This window comes from Lonchura striata, chromosome 3, assembly GCF_046129695.1.
Source record: "Lonchura striata isolate bLonStr1 chromosome 3, bLonStr1.mat, whole genome shotgun sequence".
NCBI lineage: Eukaryota > Metazoa > Chordata > Aves > Passeriformes > Estrildidae > Lonchura > Lonchura striata.
The window spans coordinates 11282501-11301757 of record NC_134605.1 but is presented as its reverse complement, the minus strand read 5'-3'; the positions used below and the strand labels follow the sequence as shown (position 1 = coordinate 11301757).

Here is a 19257-nt window from a genome sequence, read left to right as displayed (position 1 = left end):
ATGGGATAGGGTTAAGTTGAGCTAAACTTGGGTCGTGCTGCGCAGGGGGCCGGGGCCGCCCGCACCGAAGACCCGTGTCTCAGTACCACCGGTTGTTCCACGCGCCGCAACCTGATGCTCGATTTCGTGTTTATTTCCTGCCTCCCACGTGGAAAATGCCCGCGCGGCTGCTGCTGACAGCCCCGCGACGCCCGGAGGAGCCGCTGCCGCTGAGCGGCGGCGGGGGACGCCGTGCCGCGGGCTGGGCGGCCGCGGGCCCGTTTCCCCTAAAGTTTGTGACCCGCGTGGGGCGGCAGCGCCCGCAGACGCGGGTTTGCTCCACCGTCCGATGCTTTACGCGTGAAAGAGGCGCACCCTGGGGCCCCGACACTGCTCTGCGGAAGCCTTCTCGCGTGGAAAACTTTACCGCATGGGGCACCGCAGAGCAGCCCCCGCCCACGCGGGGAGGGGGGGGACTCTCCTAAAGTTTGTCACCCACCCCTCTCCACGCGGGGCGGCTGTCGTCCGCCCCTTGCCGGTGCGCGGCAGAGGTGAGCGGGGCGCCCCGTCGGGCCGCTTCTGTCGGCGCTCCCGCCCGTCCGTCCGTCCGTCCGTCCCCGCCGCAGGTGCGCGGCCGCCGCCACCTTCCCGCGGGGACGGGGCGGGGCGACCCTCACCCCCCCGCGCTCCCCTCGCCTCTCTCCCCGCTCCTGCCAAGTTCTCCCCGTCCCCCCCGTCCGTCCCAAGGAGCCTCCCGATTGGGCGCCGGGCCGGGCCCACGTCACTCCGAGTGTGACGTCTAGTCTTCCTGTTTCCTTCAGCTGTGTCTTAAAGTAAATCTTGTGGCGGTGCGGAGCGCTGCTCGGCTCGGCCAGCCCAGCCCAGCCCAGCCCAGCCCTGCCCCGCGCCGCTCCCGCCGCCCCCGCTCCGCTCCGCGCCCGCCGCTCCGCTCCGCTCCGCTCCGCTCGGCGCCCGCAGCCCCGCGGCCGCTGCCCGCCCGCGCTCCCGCCCGCGCTCGCGATTATCATATTCATCAGCGGCGGGGCTGCCGGCTGCGCGCGCGTGTCCGCGAGTGCGTGTGTGCGTGTGCGGGGCGCGCGTGTGTGTGTGTGTGTGTGTGTGTGTGTGCGTGTGTGCATGTGCGTGTGCGTGTCGCCCTTTCTCTCCTTCCACCGGCAAAAAAAAAAAAAAGCCAGGCTCAGTTTCGTCGCCTTTGCACCGAGTAAGTACCCGCTCCCCCTCCGCGCCCCCTCCGTCCCTCCCCGCTTTCTCGGCCTTTTCAGGTCTTTCGGGGTTTTTTAATTTTTCTTTTTTTTTTTTTTTTTTACCCCTAAATTCGCACTTGCTTGGGCTGCTCTAAACGGTCCGGGGGGAGGGGGGCGGTGATGAAATCCCCAGCAAAATATTGACCACCGTTATCAAACCTGTGCTTCTTTTTCCAGGGGGCAAAATTGCAGTGACTTTATTAGCTGAGTAGTTTTAATTCCCCGGTAGATAAAGCGGTAAGGATTTGTGAGCGGTAAGGAGCCCGATGGAGCGCTCACCGTAGCCTGCCCAGGGCTGAAGAGTAAGTGACCTGCTCGTTGTTAGGTGATCCTCCCCCCCTTCCCCTTCGCTCTCTCGCTGCCACCTTTTGTGGACCGCTCTTTATTTTATTCCGTGGGTTGGAGGGCAGTTTTGCGGGGACGGAAAGCGCAGCGAGTATTTGGCTTCTTCTTGTTGTTCCGAGCTTCTTTCTCCCCCCGTCCCCGCCGAAGTTCCCCATCCCCGCTTTAAACTCCTGCTCCGCTCCTCCGAGCCTCCTCTTTGTCCTGTTTATTATTGCTGCCTTGCTTTTTGTCTCTTCCAATTTGCCTGTCATTTGCATGTCGCTACTTCTCCTTTTTAACCCAAGCCGGGAAGGACAGGGACTTTTTATTCTTACTCTTCTTACCCTTGCAATTACTTTTTAATTTCCAAGCGTGGGACGAGCTGCGAATCGTGTAAATGTATAGAAAATGGGATTTGAGTGGTAGGTAGAGAGCACATGAGAAGAGATCAAATGCAAGTCGCGGGATAAGAGCCTTGATCTGGGAAAAGATTAGGATTATTGGTACTTTCTATTTGTTTGGTTGTTGTTTGTTGATTTTTTTTTCCTCCGGGGGGGATTTAATTCTTTCTTAGCCGTTGATGGAGATCTTTCTTGGTTTTTCGATTTTCTGTTTAGCGGCTGAGTGACCCGGCTCACTTTGCCATGTGTTTGCACGGAGTTAAAGCGCAGGAGGGAGCGGTGCTGGGGGGGCGTGGGGCCTGCGCGGATGGGGCGCGCAGGGCAGCGCTGGGGGGGCGCGGCCCGGGCTGGGGGCGCCGAGATCGCGTGGCCCGAGAGGAGCGGGCGGCCCGACGGGCTCCCGGGCCACAGCTCCCCGGCACCGCGGACGGAGCGGAGCCGCCCCGGGGCCCGCGGCTCTTTGCGGAGAGGGAGAAAGTTGCGCGGACCCCCGCGGTGGCTGCGCGGCGTCTGGCGGGGCAGGTGCGCGGGGCGCGGGCAGGGGCGGCGGGGCAGGTGCGCGCCGGGCGGGCCGGCTGCGGAGGGGGATGCGGGGGGTCCCGGCCGCCGCCGCATCCCTGTGCCGGGAGAGCCGGGGCGGAGGGGTCAGCAGCGGGAAGCGGTGCGGGAGCAGCGGCCGCGGGCCGTGCGGGGGGCGCGGCCGAGGCGGGATGGAGCTCCCCGAGGGGCCAGCGCCGCGTCCGTGTGGTTGTGCCCCGGCCGCGGAAGAGCAGGTACGCGGGATATTAACTTAATGTCTTTGGCAAAGCAGGGGATTTCAGTCAGGGCTGACGAGGGACACGGCTGCAGGCTAGATGTGCCCTTGAATGTCGGGCAAAAGTTGCCAGGACGAGCTTTGGAAAGCCGCAGGTCCCGAGCGCTCAGCAGACCCCGTGGTGTTTCTGGCTGTATGGCGAGTGTCACCCCAAAGACACCATCCGGGTCTGGGGCCGGGTGGGGAGCACGTGGAACGCGTCCACGCATCTGTGGCCATAGCTTGGTGGCAGAAGGTGCTGTGTTGCTGAGAGCAGGGCACAGAAACATGGTTGTGTCACCGTGAGGTGTAAAAGCTCAGATTATTTGTCATCTGCATTGCCTGCAGAGGTTTGGCAATATGCAGGATGAATTATATGGAGGCAGTTTCCTTAGCCGTAGATTTGCATGTGGTACATATCCTTTATGTCTTCTTCTTGCAATTTTTCTCTGAGTTGCCATCAATCACTTTAAGTTTACGACCACTGCAGCTCATTTTGTATTTATTTTATCTGCTTTTCATCCAGAGCTTACCTTTAGCAGCAATATCGCATTCTGTGAAATGTTTATTAATACTCAAGGGTAGACAGAGTATCAACATTTCAGGAGTTGAACTGTGATAAAAAGTACAATGTATATACTTTTCACTAACAGCTCCCTATTAAATTATTCTATAAAGTATCCTGTGTTTTGCTGAATGGCACTGTTGGTATATACAGTGAACTTCCCTGCCAGCTGAACTCTGAGGCCTCTCGGTTTATATAACTTATCTCTTTTATGATTGCTTGATAAATTGAGATGTTCATAAGAATGGACACATTTTCAAATTGAAAAGTTTAATTTGATTCAGGGCAGAATTGTAAATACTGCAATTTGTAGTCTCTAAATAGTGATTTATTCTGACTCAAAGTGCAGCCTAACTGCTAAATTGAGTCATTTAAGAATTGTGATGTAATGACATCGCGTAGTATGGAAAAAATAGTATGTTGGAAAACTTGGGCTGAATTCAGACTAGGAATCTTGAGAACCTTTCAGTATTGTCTCTACACAGAGGCCATGTGAGTTATTTTCTTCATGATCAGTGAAATAACGAGGACCAAACTGGCTTGAGAGGAGGAAAATATTTTCAGTTTTCTACCTTGAGCAGCTTCATTTCTTTTTCTCATTCAAAAGATCTGTTTCCTCAAGCAGTGCCGAGCATGGCTGTGTGATGGAGGGCCCTGCATCTCCCCAGTTTAAAGGCCTGAACTAATGAGATGCCGAATCCCTCCTGTTACTGAGCTCTGTAGTTGATGGGAATTGCGGATGTTTGGCATTCATAGGAATTGCTGAATACCTTGCTCTTTTGGGCCCTGGGTATCACCAGGTTCATAAAACAAGGGTTGCTTTTTGCTTTAAGGCTAAAGAGTAAGCAGCATAAATTTGAAGTAAATCAGGCACTTATTTTTGCTGCTGCTTCTTCTTATGGAGAAATCCTAGTAAAGTAGTTTTTTACTGCCCAAATAGTTCCTCATCCTTTCTGCCCCGTTTCAAATTCCTTGATAGACATCTCAGCTAAGGGAGTTGGATAATACTTTCTCCCAAGAAAACTTGTGTTAGAATTGTACAAAAAGCTAGTACTTTCTTCCAAGAAAACTTGTGTCAGAGCTGTGCAAAAAAGTAGCACTTTCTCATTAGTGGCTGATGTGATTTTTAGCACTGAACAGATATGGTGAACAGATGTCATCTGTTCTTCGAATTTTAGCTGTGGTTTTGTGCATGAAATGCTGTTGACTAGAATAATTTTCTCTTGTGCTTCCTGGCTGATTCTGGCAAAGTCATAGCCTGTGTAGTGCGTTAGAGTGTAAGATCTAAATATTTCTATTAGCAGAAGCATGTTACACTTCTTGCATGGTATTGGCATAATGGGCTGATATGAAGCAGGCAGACTGTGCACCAAAGAAAGTAGTCGGCTTGTGAAAAGATGGGAACAATTTCAGCTGTATAAACTGGTATCTCCTTGAATTTATCCAAGCATATCCATCAAGTTTAGCACTCTTGTGCTGTGTATTTAATGGTTGTTTATGTTAGGCTAGAGTTCTTCTAAGGGGCTGATGAGACCGAGTTTGAATTTACATCTCCTTTGCATCTTGTAGGTATTTTAATTAATCTAGGAGAAAATGATCACCATCTTTCTAGATCAAAATGAGTTAACCAAATTGATTACAAAAATTGATTTATTAATAGTGAGTATAGTTAAATACCTGACATCATACTCATTTTGACAGACCATTCTAGCAAAAGGTTTGGTAACTAACTCTTGGAGACTTAGAAATTAATCTGTTTCCATTTTAAATGTCAATGCATATCAAATGGATACGAAATAAACCCATGTCTGTAGCTGCTGTGCTGTTATGAGGTTATTCATAGCTACATTGTAATCATATCTCCTTAAACAAAATATCTGAAAGTAAATTTGTAAATAAAATACTACTGCTGTGTTTATGGATGGACATAGAAAGTGCTGAGGCCCTTGGTATGATTTTTAGTTCCATCGGCATGGAAAACGTTTGGTTTCTGAAGAAGCCTCGTTGTGCGAGTTGAGGCTTGAGATGTGGCCGGCGAATTTAACATAAACTACATTTGCCATGCCAGGAGTATCAAAAGCGATGCATAAACCAAATTTAACCTTCACAAATTTAAAACTCTGTAATTTGGAAAGAAATGGTGCTTCTGGAGATTTCTACATAGATCTTGACAACCAAAGACTATCTTGCCAGCTCTGTTTTTCTGGAGAGCTTTACAGAGACTTTACATGTCTTTAGAATATAGTTTTGAGACAATGTGTAGCCAAAGTACTGGTGACTGTGTAAAGGACACATGCTTCGTAATTATTTCTCCCCCTCCCCAATATTTCAGTTCTTATTTATTCAGTTCTAATCTAATCAGTCTTGGATTCTGCCTGTTGTGGCTGGGATTTTGCATCCCGCTCTATGTGCCATTCCACTCCCCTTGAGGTGCAAATTGGTTTTGGTCCCCCGAGAATGAAATATTAACTGGCCATTCAATACCCATTCTGTTTTGTCAGGCTAAAGTAGAACTATTTCTCATATTTAAGCCGAAAGGCACGTAAGCCTAAAAGCTGGCAGCCTGGCTGGCTCAGGATAACACCAGGGCAAATGGGAGATGTTGCTTAATACCCAGGTTAAGTGTACGATAACTCTGATGCTTTCAGCTTCCATCGAGGGAAGGAGGGGACGTCGCTTGGAGCACCTCCTGCCACATGTTTGCGGTGGCAGAAATGGGCTGTGGAGCAGCGGCTGGTGCGGGGCTTGGGGAGGGAAATGGACACTGGGGAGGAAGGATGCATGGCAATGACCTTCCAACCTGGCGCAGGACAGCCTATTTCCTGAGCTGCTGACTCAAGGGTACAGCAAGCCCTCCCCATGTGTGTCCTTGGCTGGGATTGGGCAAGAGAGAGGGGAACAGTGGTCAGGCACCTCGAATTTTCTGGGAAAAGTGCAAAACTTGTAACCTGACATGAGGTTTCTGGTGTGAGTCTGGGAACGTACTGCTGGCTCTTAATCAAGCATAGCTTGACTGCAGAAAAGGAAGGAAAAGCGTGAAGGTTTTCGGTGTTGGTGGGTTTTGTTTGTGGTTTGTTTTCTTTTCCTATTGGCAAGTACAATCTTTATGGTGGATGCCTTCAGAATATCTTAGGTGAAATAAGCAGGAGCTCTTTCAGTTGTCTTTAAATTAGTTTAGATCGATTTCAAATTAACACCACTGGACTGAAAGGTCAAACTTGGCCCTGGTTTATTCTGTGCCAGTGCCTTGGCCAGTTCTTTACAAAAACAACCCTTCTGATAGTCCTCAGGTTTTTGGATTTTTTTTGGTGATATTCTAATTCTGCCCCCTGAAAAACTCCATTTGCATCAATTAGGAGAAAGCAGGAGACAAGAGACAATATTTTACATGCTGCCTGACTCTACCCCTCCCACATAGCAGGATTTTGGTATCCCTGGACTCCAGGGGTGTTGCTTGCAGGATAGGATGCTTCTTGGTGTGCAGGTGGCAGAATTGGGCCCCTGGAAGAGAAATCCTTGCTATTTTATTATTTTCATCACAAGGTAACCAACCTTAACTCACTTAATGCACTTTTTGGTAAGAAAAGACCTCTGAAGACAGTGACCTGATAACAAGTCAAGGTGTTTGGGTTTCACATCTAAATTAATGATATTTTTTTTTTTTTTGGTTTTAATGTATTTTTTATCATTCTTTGCTCTCCTGTATGCAAGGAACCACTAATGTAAACAAACATCATGTCCCTTGCATAGCTCTCTCTGACACTAAATCTATGAAAATTCTTTTAATACATCCAGAGCAAATACATGAGCAAAGACTGCAAAATAAACATAATATTTCTAAGTATTAAAAGCTTTTTTTTTTTTTTCATCCTGGTTGCAAACTAAGCATTGACTACTGTCTTGATTTTACAGATTATTTCATGCTGAAATTATGCCTATTTGCATGGATAGTCATTCTTTAAAACTAGCCACAGATGCAGTCCTAGGGAGCACGTAGATGTTTTTACAGGTGAACCGAAAGAGATGGGAGCAATTCCAAAAAGTCTGCATGCTGCCTTTGGCAATATACCCTGTTATTGTGAAGACTGTGCTCTGTTAAGCAAATGTGAAGTTTAATATTAGATAAGCGTTGCATGAAAAATATTTTAATTTTTCTCAGTGTTAAATTTTAAGAAACAGGAAACAGTGTCTAATTCTTTATGTACAATTTAAGTTTAGCATCACTAGTTAATAAGTCAAAAATTATGTCAAGAGCCTTTTACAAAATGCAAGGAAGTGTGTTATCTTTTTATGCTGTGTTCCTGGGAAACAATAAGAGTTCATATAAAGAGAAGGTATCTTTCTTTCTCACGCAGCTGATTGATGTTATTTCTTTCATCTTTCCATATTTTTTCCCATCTTTTCTGCATGTCACAGGAAATAAGATTCTGTATTCAAAATGCTCCATGTAAGAAGGGCTTCACTGGGCATTTGAGATATTGTTCTTGGAGATTTTTCTAAAGAACAGAGATGTGACACTGAACATGCCTCATTACTGCTATGCAAAAAATTTAACATCATATATTTTAGTGTATGAAGTACAGAATCTTCAGCCTTTGGTAGCAGGGCTTGCTTTGAGAAAAGGGAAGGAATGTATGGGGAATTCAAAACACTGTTGTGGCTCAACAGTGGTACGTACGAGCCTGTGCTAACGAACTTCATTTTGGCCTTTATTTGATCATGTCTCTGTAAATAGTATAATACTGATCATAAAATATTTTAATGCATTTTCACTTTGCTGAATAAATGTTTCCCTAATGATTCAAGAGAGGGGTATTTTCCCCCAGTGGAAACCTGAATGCATCTATGATTTCTTTGCCTTTCGCATACACATATACCATCCTACCTATAATTATTTGAAAGTTGTTTTTATAACCTTTAAAGGTTTATTTATCAATTTGGCTCTCTAAAAAGCAAAACTACAACTGCATTTTTTACATTGCAATTGAATTTTTTTAATCCAAATTTTATACAATTTCTTGTTTTAACAATAAATCTTAAATAAGGAATACTTTCATCTTCTTTTGTAACATGTATCTCAATGCCCTAAATTTAATCAATTGGTTGTCAGAGGCTGTGTTCTTCTAATCTACTCTTTCTTCTGAAGATAAACAGTATCATTTTAGGCATTTGTGCAAGAGAATCATATTACTGGTGCTTAAGCAGTTTTTGCTTTTTTAAATCTTAATCCATCTTAAACCAGTGGAGCAGAAATATTTAAAAATGTTTCATTTCAAGCAGAGTGCATAATAAATTGCAATAATTGTAATGTGCCATAAATCCCAGAGCCTATGCATTTTGCATTTTATTCAGGATTGAGGTCAGGAAATTTGGAGAAATTTAAAGAAAATGATTCATCAGTCCTTTTGTTCTGTTGGCCAGGGTCCCAGGATTCTTGAGCTGAGCCCAGCTGACAAGCTTTTGAAGATGGCACAATAACAGTCCAGTGATGCCTGACCATGACAGCACAGCCCTCTTAAGCAGGCAAACCAAGAGAAGAAGAGTTGACATTGGAGTGAAAAGGACGGTAGGGACAGCATCTGCATTTTTTGCAAAGGCAAGAGCAACGTTTTTTAGTGCCATGAATCCCCAAGGTTCAGAGCAGGATGTTGAGTATTCAGTAGTGCAGCATGCAGATGGGGAAAAGTCAAATGTACTCCGCAAGCTGCTGAAGAGGGCGAACTCATATGAAGATGCCATGATGCCTTTTCCAGGAGCAACCATAATTTCCCAGCTGTTGAAAAATAACATGAACAAAAATGGTGGCACAGAGCCCAGTTTCCAAGCCAGCGGTCTCTCTAGTACAGGCTCAGAAGTACATCAGGAGGATGTATGCAGCAACTCTTCAAGAGACAGCCCCCAAGAGTGTCTTTCCCCTTTTGGCAGGCCAACTATGAGCCAGTTTGATGTGGATCGGTTATGCGACGAGCACCTGAGAGCTAAACGCGCCCGGGTTGAGAATATAATTCGAGGTATGAGCCATTCCCCTAGTGTGGCATTAAGGGGCAATGAAAATGAAAGAGAAATAGCTCCGCAGTCCGTCAGTCCCCGAGAAAGTTACAGAGAAAACAAACGCAAGCAAAAGCTGCCACAACAGCAGCAGCAGAGTTTCCAGCAGCTGGTTTCGGCGAGGAAAGAGCAGAAGCGAGAGGAGCGCAGACAGCTGAAGCAGCAGCTGGAGGACATGCAGAAGCAGCTGCGCCAGCTGCAGGAGAAGTTCTACCAGATCTACGACAGCACCGACTCTGAAAATGATGAAGATGGCAACCTGTCTGAAGACAGCATGCGCTCCGAAACCATGGACGCGAGAGCCGGTGACTCTGTCGGCAGGTCGGACAATGAGATGTGCGAGCTGGACCCGGGGCAGTTCATCGACCGAGCGCGGGCCCTCATCCGGGAGCAGGAGGTAGCGGAGAACAAGCCAAAAAGAGAAGGTCCTAAGGAGAAAGAGCAAGGACCAAATGCCTTCCACCCCGAAGGCAAACACTTGGCTGAGACCCTGAAGCAGGAGCTGAACACTGCCATGTCACAAGTTGTGGACACAGTGGTCAAAGTTTTCTCATCCAAGCCCTCCCGCCAGCTTCCTCAGGTCTTCCCACCCCTCCAGATCCCGCAAGCAAGGTTCGCCGTCAACGGGGAGAACCACAACTTTCACACAGCCAACCAGCGCCTGCAGTGCTTTGGGGACGTCATCATTCCCAACCCCCTTGACACCTTCGGCAGCGTCCCCATGCCTGGCGCCACCGACCAAACCGAGGCGCTGCCCCTGGTCGTCCGCAAAAACTCCTCTGACCAATCCGCCTCGGCCCCGCCGGCCGGTGGCCACCACGCCTCCCTACACCAGTCCCCGCTCTCGGCCACCGCCGGCTTCTCCACCTCCTCCTTCCGCCACCCGTTCCCACTGCCCCTTATGGCCTATCCCTTCCAGGGCCCCCTGGGTGCCCCATCAGCCTCCTTCCCAGGGAAAGAGCGCGCCTCCCCCGAATCCCTCGACCTGACCCGGGAGACCACCAGCCTGAGGACCAAGATGTCGTCGCATCATATGAACCACCACCCCTGCTCACCGGCCCACCCCCCCAGCGCTGCCGAGGGCCTCTCCTTGTCCCTCATTAAGTCCGAGTGTGGCGACCTGCAAGACATGTCCGAAATCTCACCCTACTCAGGAAGTGCAATATCCTTTTCAAAAGATGAGTGATAATCAGCAGTGGCTGGTGGGAGAGGAGGAGGGGCCATGCTGGTGCCAGGGGGCTTCAGGAGTGGGGTGCTCACAGGGTGCTGGGGGGCAGCTTGGCGAGGCCAAATAAAACATGTGATGTTGACTGACAGCACTCTTTCAGCAATGGTGTTCACCTAAAAAAGCCACTGGCCCTCCCCCAGCCTTTAGTCTGCCTAGTGGGGTCAGGAAGGCAGCCAAACCCATGACCTGAGTGCCAGTGGGTTTCCCTGGGCTGGCAGATCTTTCCTCGGGCAGGGAGGTGATCGAGGGGGCATTGCCCTCAGCCAAAAACCATTCCAGCTACAGCCTGGCCACCTCTTCTCCCTCCCCTGCCAGACCAGTGCACAGTCCCTGTTAATGGTGTCGTGGCTGGGGCTCGCAGAGAGCCACGGTCTGGTCGTCCGTGAGAGTTCAGCTCTCAAGTGCATAAGAGAAATGAAGCACAAAAGACACAGGTACTGATATATTCAGGCTGCATCAAGTTCTTTCCCCCACCCAGAGGTCTGTTCCTCAGCCCTTGTGCAGCTGCCTGCTATGCATGATTAACCTCTGTTCAGCCATACACAGAAATCTTTTGTCCTAACATACACAAAGCAAATTATTTTGGAAAGCCAGAGAGAACAATTAAATATAAAACTTCAGCTGTATTAAATTTACAGGACACTTCCCGCCGCTTAAAAAAAAAAAAAAAAAAAAAAAAGATAATAAAATCTCTCATTTTAGCTCAATAGCAGGCTTTAGTTAGGGTGACAAATCCATCTCTGCCTTTATTTAGGCATATCCAGACATTGTAATAGTGGGGTTTTTTTTTCCTCCAGGAAACTACTAGTAGGAATTTTTTGGGTTGTTTTTTCTTTTTTTCTCTTTTAGCAGTAATGCTTCCCAGTCCTTCCATCTTTTCCCATAACGTGCTTTTTGGTCAAAACATTTTGCTTCCAGGTACAGTTATATTGAAAGCAAATAAAATACAGTGTCTATCCCATGCTAAAATTGAGGATTTTGCATGAAGAGTAGATGAATAATTTTTCCCAGCTCCAAGACCCCAGCAGAAGGCAACAGTGCAAGCATCGAGCCTTAGATGCATCTAATTTCACTCTCAAGATTATGAAAGTGATTGCAACAGAATAGCTCTGCCCTTCTCTGGGTAACAGTAACAATGGTGAGGAACTCTCCCCTTTGGAGAGGTATGGTGTGGAGGCAGGTGCCTGAGCTTCACTGGGTATCTTCTACGTGATTGATAACTCTGATGGTTTTAGAATAATTCAACCACATCTTCTATAGACTTGTTAAATCCTCAGGAGGGTGCAATCAGGGCTCTCGACCTGCTGATTACCTGGATTTCCTACCCCTCCCATGGCAGTGGGCACCACTGGGGCAAGGAAGGCGCTGCCCGTCCAAAGCCCATTACCACCATTCTTTGATCCAGCTTGGGTCTAGTCTGGGTCCAGTGCTGTCTAACCTGTGTGAATAGTTCCATTTCTATAGAGGAAAACGTTTTGTATTGGAAAACACCTTCTTCAGGTGCTGGTGTTTATGAGAACCAGCTGGTAGAGGATGTGGTGTTTGAGGTACCTCTTCCCCAGCAAATGATCTTGTTGAGCGTTGGTAACAGGGAAATCTTCTCTTCACTGATTGCATTGTAAGGCAAAAGAGAGGAGGCAGTCTAGAAGCAGCATCACTCAGAGGTGGCCCCAATTACTTGGGGAGCTCCAAACCAAAGATCTCTTCTGCATGTTGAAATACAAGTGCAGTGCTTGGAAAGCAGTCCTGAGGTCAACAGGAGAGGCAGCTGAGGGCAAGACTCAGGCCAGGACAATTAATTTCTACTAAACAGTACAGTGGCATACTAATTGTTTTTTGTATTAAAGAGTTCTCCCATCCTGGGAGAGCAGTGAGGAAGGGAGAAGCATGTCAAGAGTGGGAACTAGGAGTAGTTCTAGGGCTGCACTTGATCCTTGCCACCTGTGGAGCATTTCTCTCCTATTTCTCCTCCTTTCTGCTGCTCATTCTCACTGGTGCTTGCTAATGGAGCTTGTTGCTTCTACTGAAACAGGGGTGCAAGAGTCCCCTGCTGCTCCAAGGGATAGCCAGGAGAAATGCCTGGTGCTACAGGGATCCCTTTTCTTTTTAACTGCCCTGCTTCTTTCCCTGCCATCAGGAAAGCACTCTAACTTTCCCACCTAGGCAATAGTGCAGACTGCAGTTTGTTCTGGGTTTAGATACAGACCAGATTTATTAAATAACATTTCTACATGTGTACCCTGGTATACAACTCAGCTGTAGGAATGGATGTTTTTTTCTTAGCAGCAGCTTATGTGTCCAGGTAGCTTACAGTTTTCCAGGGAAAGGCATGGTGTGGATGTTGGTTTGTTTCTGGTCGATTCTGTCGTGACACTTTTATTTTACATGGTTGAATGTGCATGTATAGGGAATATATTTCTTGAAAGAAGCAGATCTTTCTTCCCTGCAGAAAGTAACATCTGTTTTCCTGGACAATGAAACCAGGATGAGAACATAAAACCAGCAGATACAGCCAAGTTCAGGTTTTAGTAGTAAGTTAAACACTAAACTAGCCTGAGTTTTGTTTTCTTGGATTTTTTTTTTTTTTTAACCAATGGCTGTAAAATGTATCTGATCATTCTTTACTGAATTGCAGAAGGAAATGGTTAATTTTTGTGTATGTTGCTAAACAAGATAAGATGCACCTGCAGTCTGAATTCCCATCTTGGTCATGAATGCAGTCTGTATCTTTGCAAACTAATCTGTTTAATCAAATATTAAGTTTTATTCAAATTCAAAAAGAAACAGACAGTGAATTGTTTTTCTGCGTGATCTTTCTTTGTCATGCATCCTCTTTGCATTTCAAGAAAAATAGCCTTGTTCAGTCGCAAAACATTTGCATAGATCAAAATTGAAGCACAACAGCAGTTTGTGTGCTGCTAAGACATCTGTAAAGGTGAAGAAGTCTAGCATGTTCTCCCTGGAAGGAAGGCTTAGAAACAGTAGTGCAACTTTCTACAATTTTATTTATTTTTAAACAGAATTCCAATCCAACTGGAATAAGTTTGAAAGTCCCAATATGTGAAAGCTATAATTAGTGAATTACAACATTTTGAAATGAGGAGTTATTACATCTGACTAGAATTAAACTAATTAAACTTTAAAAAAAAAGGGGAGATTGTATAGCAAGCTGGATAACTCTGTGCTGTTGATAAAACCTGGGCGATGAACAAATGCTTTGCAGCCAGCCAGCCTTTCTTTGGAGGGATTTGAAGATGCTCTGAGATGCAGTTATTTGGAGCTTTGCTGATTAAAAGTACCTGAGGTGTAACTTAAGGAGCAGCTTGGCTTTGCTGCTGCAGATTTTTTTAACCTGTTACAGCCTATTCTTACCACTTTTCCTTCAGCTCCATGCATGCGTGGGCTAGAGAAGCCTGTTAGAGCGTTTGTGGGGGCTCAGGCTGAGAACAACAGGAGTGAAAGATCATCTCTGCTGAAAAATATTTTTGCAAAAGAGGAGCATTACCTGGGAGGAGGATTGAAGTGCAAATGAATCAAATGCTGTTCAGTGCCACTCCTGTGCTTCTCCTGTTAAAACATACGAGAGCATGCATATGTTTTGTCCCCATATGTTTTTGTTCCCAGTCTTTCACTTCCTATCTCTTAGAGCTTTGCCATTTTTCTGCTGCTGCTGTGTTAGGTGAGGCAACGTTGTACTGTGTAAACCCACAACGCTGAGACTCTCAGGTTGTTTGAACACTGCTTTAGGTTCAGCTGCAGTACACTGTTCCTCTGATCTTTTATGTTCCTGAGCAGATGTCTTTCATTAATTTATGGATTTATCATCTTTTCTTTCTCTCCTTTTTTTTTCCTTTCCTTTTTTTTTTTTTTTTTTTTTTTTTTTACACCTGGCAGCTGGCTCAAGTTTCAGCAGTTATTGTCTATTTTGCATTACCCATAGAATTGAATGTCATCTGTCTTCACAAAGCTATAGCTAAGAGAATTGAGGCAAGGCACACGAGCTGCTGGGACAGAGCTTGTTTGCGTTCCATTCGGCACCCCTCCTCCCTTTACCTCCTTAATATTTATTTGTGCTCGTTTTCTTTCCTGGCCTTGAATGGGGCTTAGCTCGTGTTCGGTACAGCTGTATGTTTACTGAATCTATTTCATCATGAGTCATTGTGCGTGTGTAAGTATCCTGGAAACAGCTAGTGCTTTCTTGGAAGAACAGTTGCTTTTCAGCCCAAGCACTTAAAAAGGAAATTAAGCAATTGGTCAGTTCAGTTTTTTTTTTTCTGAAATAGCAATGGGTTATCTAATTCTTAGCTCTTAAGTCTGTCATTAACTATTTTTTGCTAGATTATTACAGATCATATCTTTTATCACAGTAAAGCATTAACCTTAGGATCAAGATATACAGATTTGTTGCATATTTGATATTACTTTAAGGCTGCCAAGTGCTTAAGAACAAGTATAATTTTAATAAAAAATGGATTTCTGGGAATTTGAGTCTCAGAGCATCTTTTAATACATGCTTCATTCAATATCAATATCCTCTGGCATTAGAGCAAAAAATATTTAAAAATCCTAAATGTAGAAGGAATCCAAATGCTTAGACAACTGTCTAACATGCTTAAATCCAGCAAATGTGAGAGGGGTTTTTTTGAAGTTTAAGTCCATCCTTGAGCTTGCATTGAAAGAGAATATACACCAAACCTGATGTTAACATGTTGTCGGCGTCAGAGGAATTGTAAATTAAGGAGACTCAGGATTACTTTTTTTCCTCTCCTACTGGAGTTCCCCTTTGGACCCCCACTTTCCTGAAAGGATCACATAACAAAATGGATTTCTGGCATAGAAGTTTTGATTTGTCTAAAACTCTTATCACTGAGCAATAGGTGACAGCTTGCTACTATTATTTCACTTACGTATTTTGACAGATGGCACTGCAGAGTGTAATGCTCTTTTAGACTTCTCTATCAGTCTAATGGAGGTAACTGGAGGTTCTTTCAACTCTTCTCTTGGCACAAGAAGTATGTCAGTCATAAATTATCTTCTTTGTAATCATTAAGCATCTAAAACAAAATGCAAGTTCAGCTGAGCCGTTTTCCATGTACTTCCAGATAATAAGAGGTTTTTAACCTAATATTGTCAATGCTTTTTTTTTTTTTTTTAATGCTACATTTTTCTAATCTAAAAATGAACTTTGTAACTGAAATAAAGGGAGAGGATTTCAGGAATTATTGAAAAAGAGTAGTGAAAATTTTGCTGAAAAAGACAAGCTAATCATCAGCAGCCTGCTGATAAAAATGAGTCTGAGTTTCCCATCTCGAGGCCTGGGGTGGGATGTTCTGTGCTGACATGCTCCTGGCTGTAAGGCAGAAGAGGCACCTTGGCTGCAGTGCATCTGCCAACTTGGTTGACCTTCCCCTGCCATAAGGTGTGAACCGAGCGAAATTTTCAACAACCGTGTTTAGGAGAAACAGTCCTTAGAGAAGCTTCTGGGAAGAACCCTTAATTGACCTTGTGGGGGCCACATTGATTTTCTCCACGTGCATCTTCATTCCTGATAAATTATAAAGCCATTAATTTGCTGAGGAAATGGCAGGGCCAGCCTGCGGCACAGATGTGACCAGAGCCATCCTAGCACACAGTTCACAAAAGGGAGCCAAGAAGCTGGGAGAAAAATCAGCAAGCCGAGATTGTTATGGTTAGCTTCACATTCCCTTGGGAACTCTTTTAGTTGCTTCTGTTTACAGATCTAAAAGTTAATGGTGTTTCCAGGATAAATAGGCTGCCTTATAGGGTAAGTGGCCATTTATTGATCTGGTAGCCCTCATGTATTGATTGGTTAGCCCCAAATACAGCTCCGTTCTCCAAGGAGTTAACTGTGTAAATCAGGAGGCGACAAGTTTGTGGCAGAGGGATTCAGCGGCCAAGGGGCTCTGGCTGCTACAAATTTCACTTTGATTTGCAGGCGAGCCACTGGAGCAAAGCAGCAGTAGGACTAGAGAAATCTACCCAAGATGTTCAAATTTATCTATATGAATGGAGCAGGTGAAATGTGCTATCTGTGTAAAACTGCTTGAAGTCATAAAGTGCCTCTGATTGTCTTACATGCATTGGTTTTATTGTGTGCAAGCAGCACAACACTGAGAAGAAAAGAAACTTTAGCTGGCATTGCAAAGGAGAAGGAGAAAAAAGCTCCCGATAAGTTTTCTGCAGCACATGCTTCCTGCATTTGTTTCCGTAGCAACAAGTGAATGTACATATGGTACACAATCTGTAAACTTGCAGGGTCCCAGAGATCCGGCACCTAAACTGATAGGAAACACAGAGTTAAAGTTACATGGCCTGTCATCCCATGTTTGCCTGTTTTACAGAAAATTACAGCACAGCAGTTCAGATGCTAATACTTTTTCCTGTAGTCTGGGGGACTGTATTGAACGGGGCACTTTGCTAACTCTGTATGTTCAGAAACATCTTTCTCAAGAAAAGAATTTTCCTTTACTAATTCAATCCTACATGCAGGAAGGCTTGTCACCGAATCACTTGAAAAAGGCCAAGCTCATGTTCTTTTACACCCGGTACCCAAGTTCCAATATGCTGAAAACCTACTTCTCAGATGTAAAGGTAAGAAAATCTCTTCCCCCTCCTTCTTTCTCCTTACTGCATGCTGTATTTTCTCACAAAATGGTATTGTTTTACCATGTTAGAGATTCGTAATATTTTGGGTACATAAAAGTTACATCCTGACCTTATTCACTTGTTCTTCCTGTTCAGGTGTACCCTGCTTGTGCCTGGATAAGGAAAAGGAATGTTTCTAAATCTAAAAAAAAATTGAAATTTTAAAGCAAAGTAAGGATAATTATTATAGTAAATTAAAGAGTCTTTATTATGTATCCTATTAAAAAAGGAGATTTTTGTGGTGGTAGAAATGTACTTCCAAGAACATTTTGGAGCAGTTTTCAAGTGCTCCCTCATTGTTTCATTTCGGTTGGTTTCCTCATATTTGTGCTTACATAAGCAGAGTGTAGAATCCCTTTCTTTCTGTCAAAAAGAAACAGTACATTGAAATTCTCCATGCAGAAGCTGCTTAAAAACAAAAGTGATGATTGTCTCTTATTTACAACTTAATTTGTTGTTGATGCAGAGTACACTGAGCATAAGGAGGATGAATAAAGTGACAGATTCAGGCCACATTATTCAAATGAGGATATGAAAGCTGTCGACATACAGCTGCATCCTCCCTCATTCTACAGAATATTAGGACCTCCTGATTTTTTTTTCTAAAAGTAATTGTTCCTTCACATCAACTTGATTTTGTGTTAATCATCTAAGTTTTTTTTTTAAAAACCCATAGATTGTGTTTTAATGATTATAATGGTATGCATGGTGTCATTATCTAAGTAACTTTATAAACATTACATTAGCTTAAATTAGTTTGTTACATATCGTTCCCCCCACCCCCTCAGCATGTCTCCCCCCAAACAAATTACAGAAATCCTTCTTTTAATCACTTTTGGGTTATGGTTTTTTAGTCTTAGTGGGAGATTATCCCACAGGTTGTGAACTTGGCCCAGTTTCTGCTGATCAGTTTTCTTTGGTCAAGTTTCTTGGCAGTTTTTCCCTTTATTTTTTTTTTATTTCATGTTGCTTGCACATCTCAATGCAGTTCTGCCCCTCACAGCCGTGTCCTTGGAGGTTCCTCTATTCAATGCCATGTGCTGAGCGGATGGTGACAACATTTATAAAAAGGAGGGGGGGAAGCAATGCAGGCACTTCCTAGGCTAAATGGCTGGTCAAGAATCATTAAACACACACAAAAAAAGCTGCAAATGGCGCAGCGGGCCAAGTGGAGGGTTTGCTCTCAGAGTGGATCCACCTGGAATGGAAAAATCAGAGGGAGTGTTTCAGGCAACACTGCTCCAATGAGGTGCCACGGGCAGATGTAGAGCTGGCAGTGCTGCTCAGGAGGGTCTGCTCTGGGGCTACCCTGTGACTTTGCCCCTGCACATTCACACAGCCAAGTGTGCTGAAGTGGGGATATTTTTTTGCTGGCATTTCTGCTTTATTTCCACTTTTTAAGAAGATACACACTTGTGTGTTTGTGTGCACACGGTGACTTTGTCTTCTGACAAAGTTGTGTAAAATACAGAAATTTACTTTAGTTCTACCTAACATTTATAAAGCAGCAGAAGAAACCCAAAAAGGCTCTACAAACCACCAGTGTGGGATGAAGTCATTTGTCCAAAAGCAGTTGCAGCCACTTCCCTGGGGGCACGTGACAGCCACACATGGTCAGCAGCACCAGAGAACCAGGGATGTAAATATTAGAAGCACTAATCTTTTCTTGAGCTTTTCCATATCTTTAAATGCTTCAAAGTGCTTAGCATGTGTTTGCAGTTTCTAGAGCCAAAGGATGCTCCCCCTTTAGCCCACGTGCAGTCCCATTAGCTTCACCCCTCCTTCTTACGGAAGCGAGAGGACATAATTTTGCTTAAATGGAGCCAGAACGTCCTTGTGGTTTAAGCAGGTGTCCCCTACCAGTGCCGATGGGGACAACTGCTTGCCACTGGAACGCTCTCATCCATGAGCTGAGAACACATATGTAAATAGGTACCCTAATGAGACATTTCCATGTGCTGCGCTGGCCAAATGTTTGGTTCTGGAGA

General features: G+C 45.2%; 1 protein-coding gene across 1 annotated transcript in view; it reads left to right on the top strand.

Annotated features, from left to right (window-relative positions):
- Window positions 1-957: 957 nt before the first annotated feature.
- The window catches only part of PROX1 (prospero homeobox 1), a 49545-nt gene continuing 31245 nt past the window's right edge, over window positions 958-19257 (top strand). The window contains exons 1-4 of the mRNA XM_077781886.1: window positions 958-1201; window positions 1422-1546; window positions 8749-10539; window positions 17104-17215. Coding sequence (XP_077638012.1) covers window positions 8816-10539; window positions 17104-17215 — 1836 coding nt within the window. The 5' untranslated portion in view covers window positions 958-1201; window positions 1422-1546; window positions 8749-8815. The remainder of the gene's footprint in view (window positions 1202-1421; window positions 1547-8748; window positions 10540-17103; window positions 17216-19257) is intronic.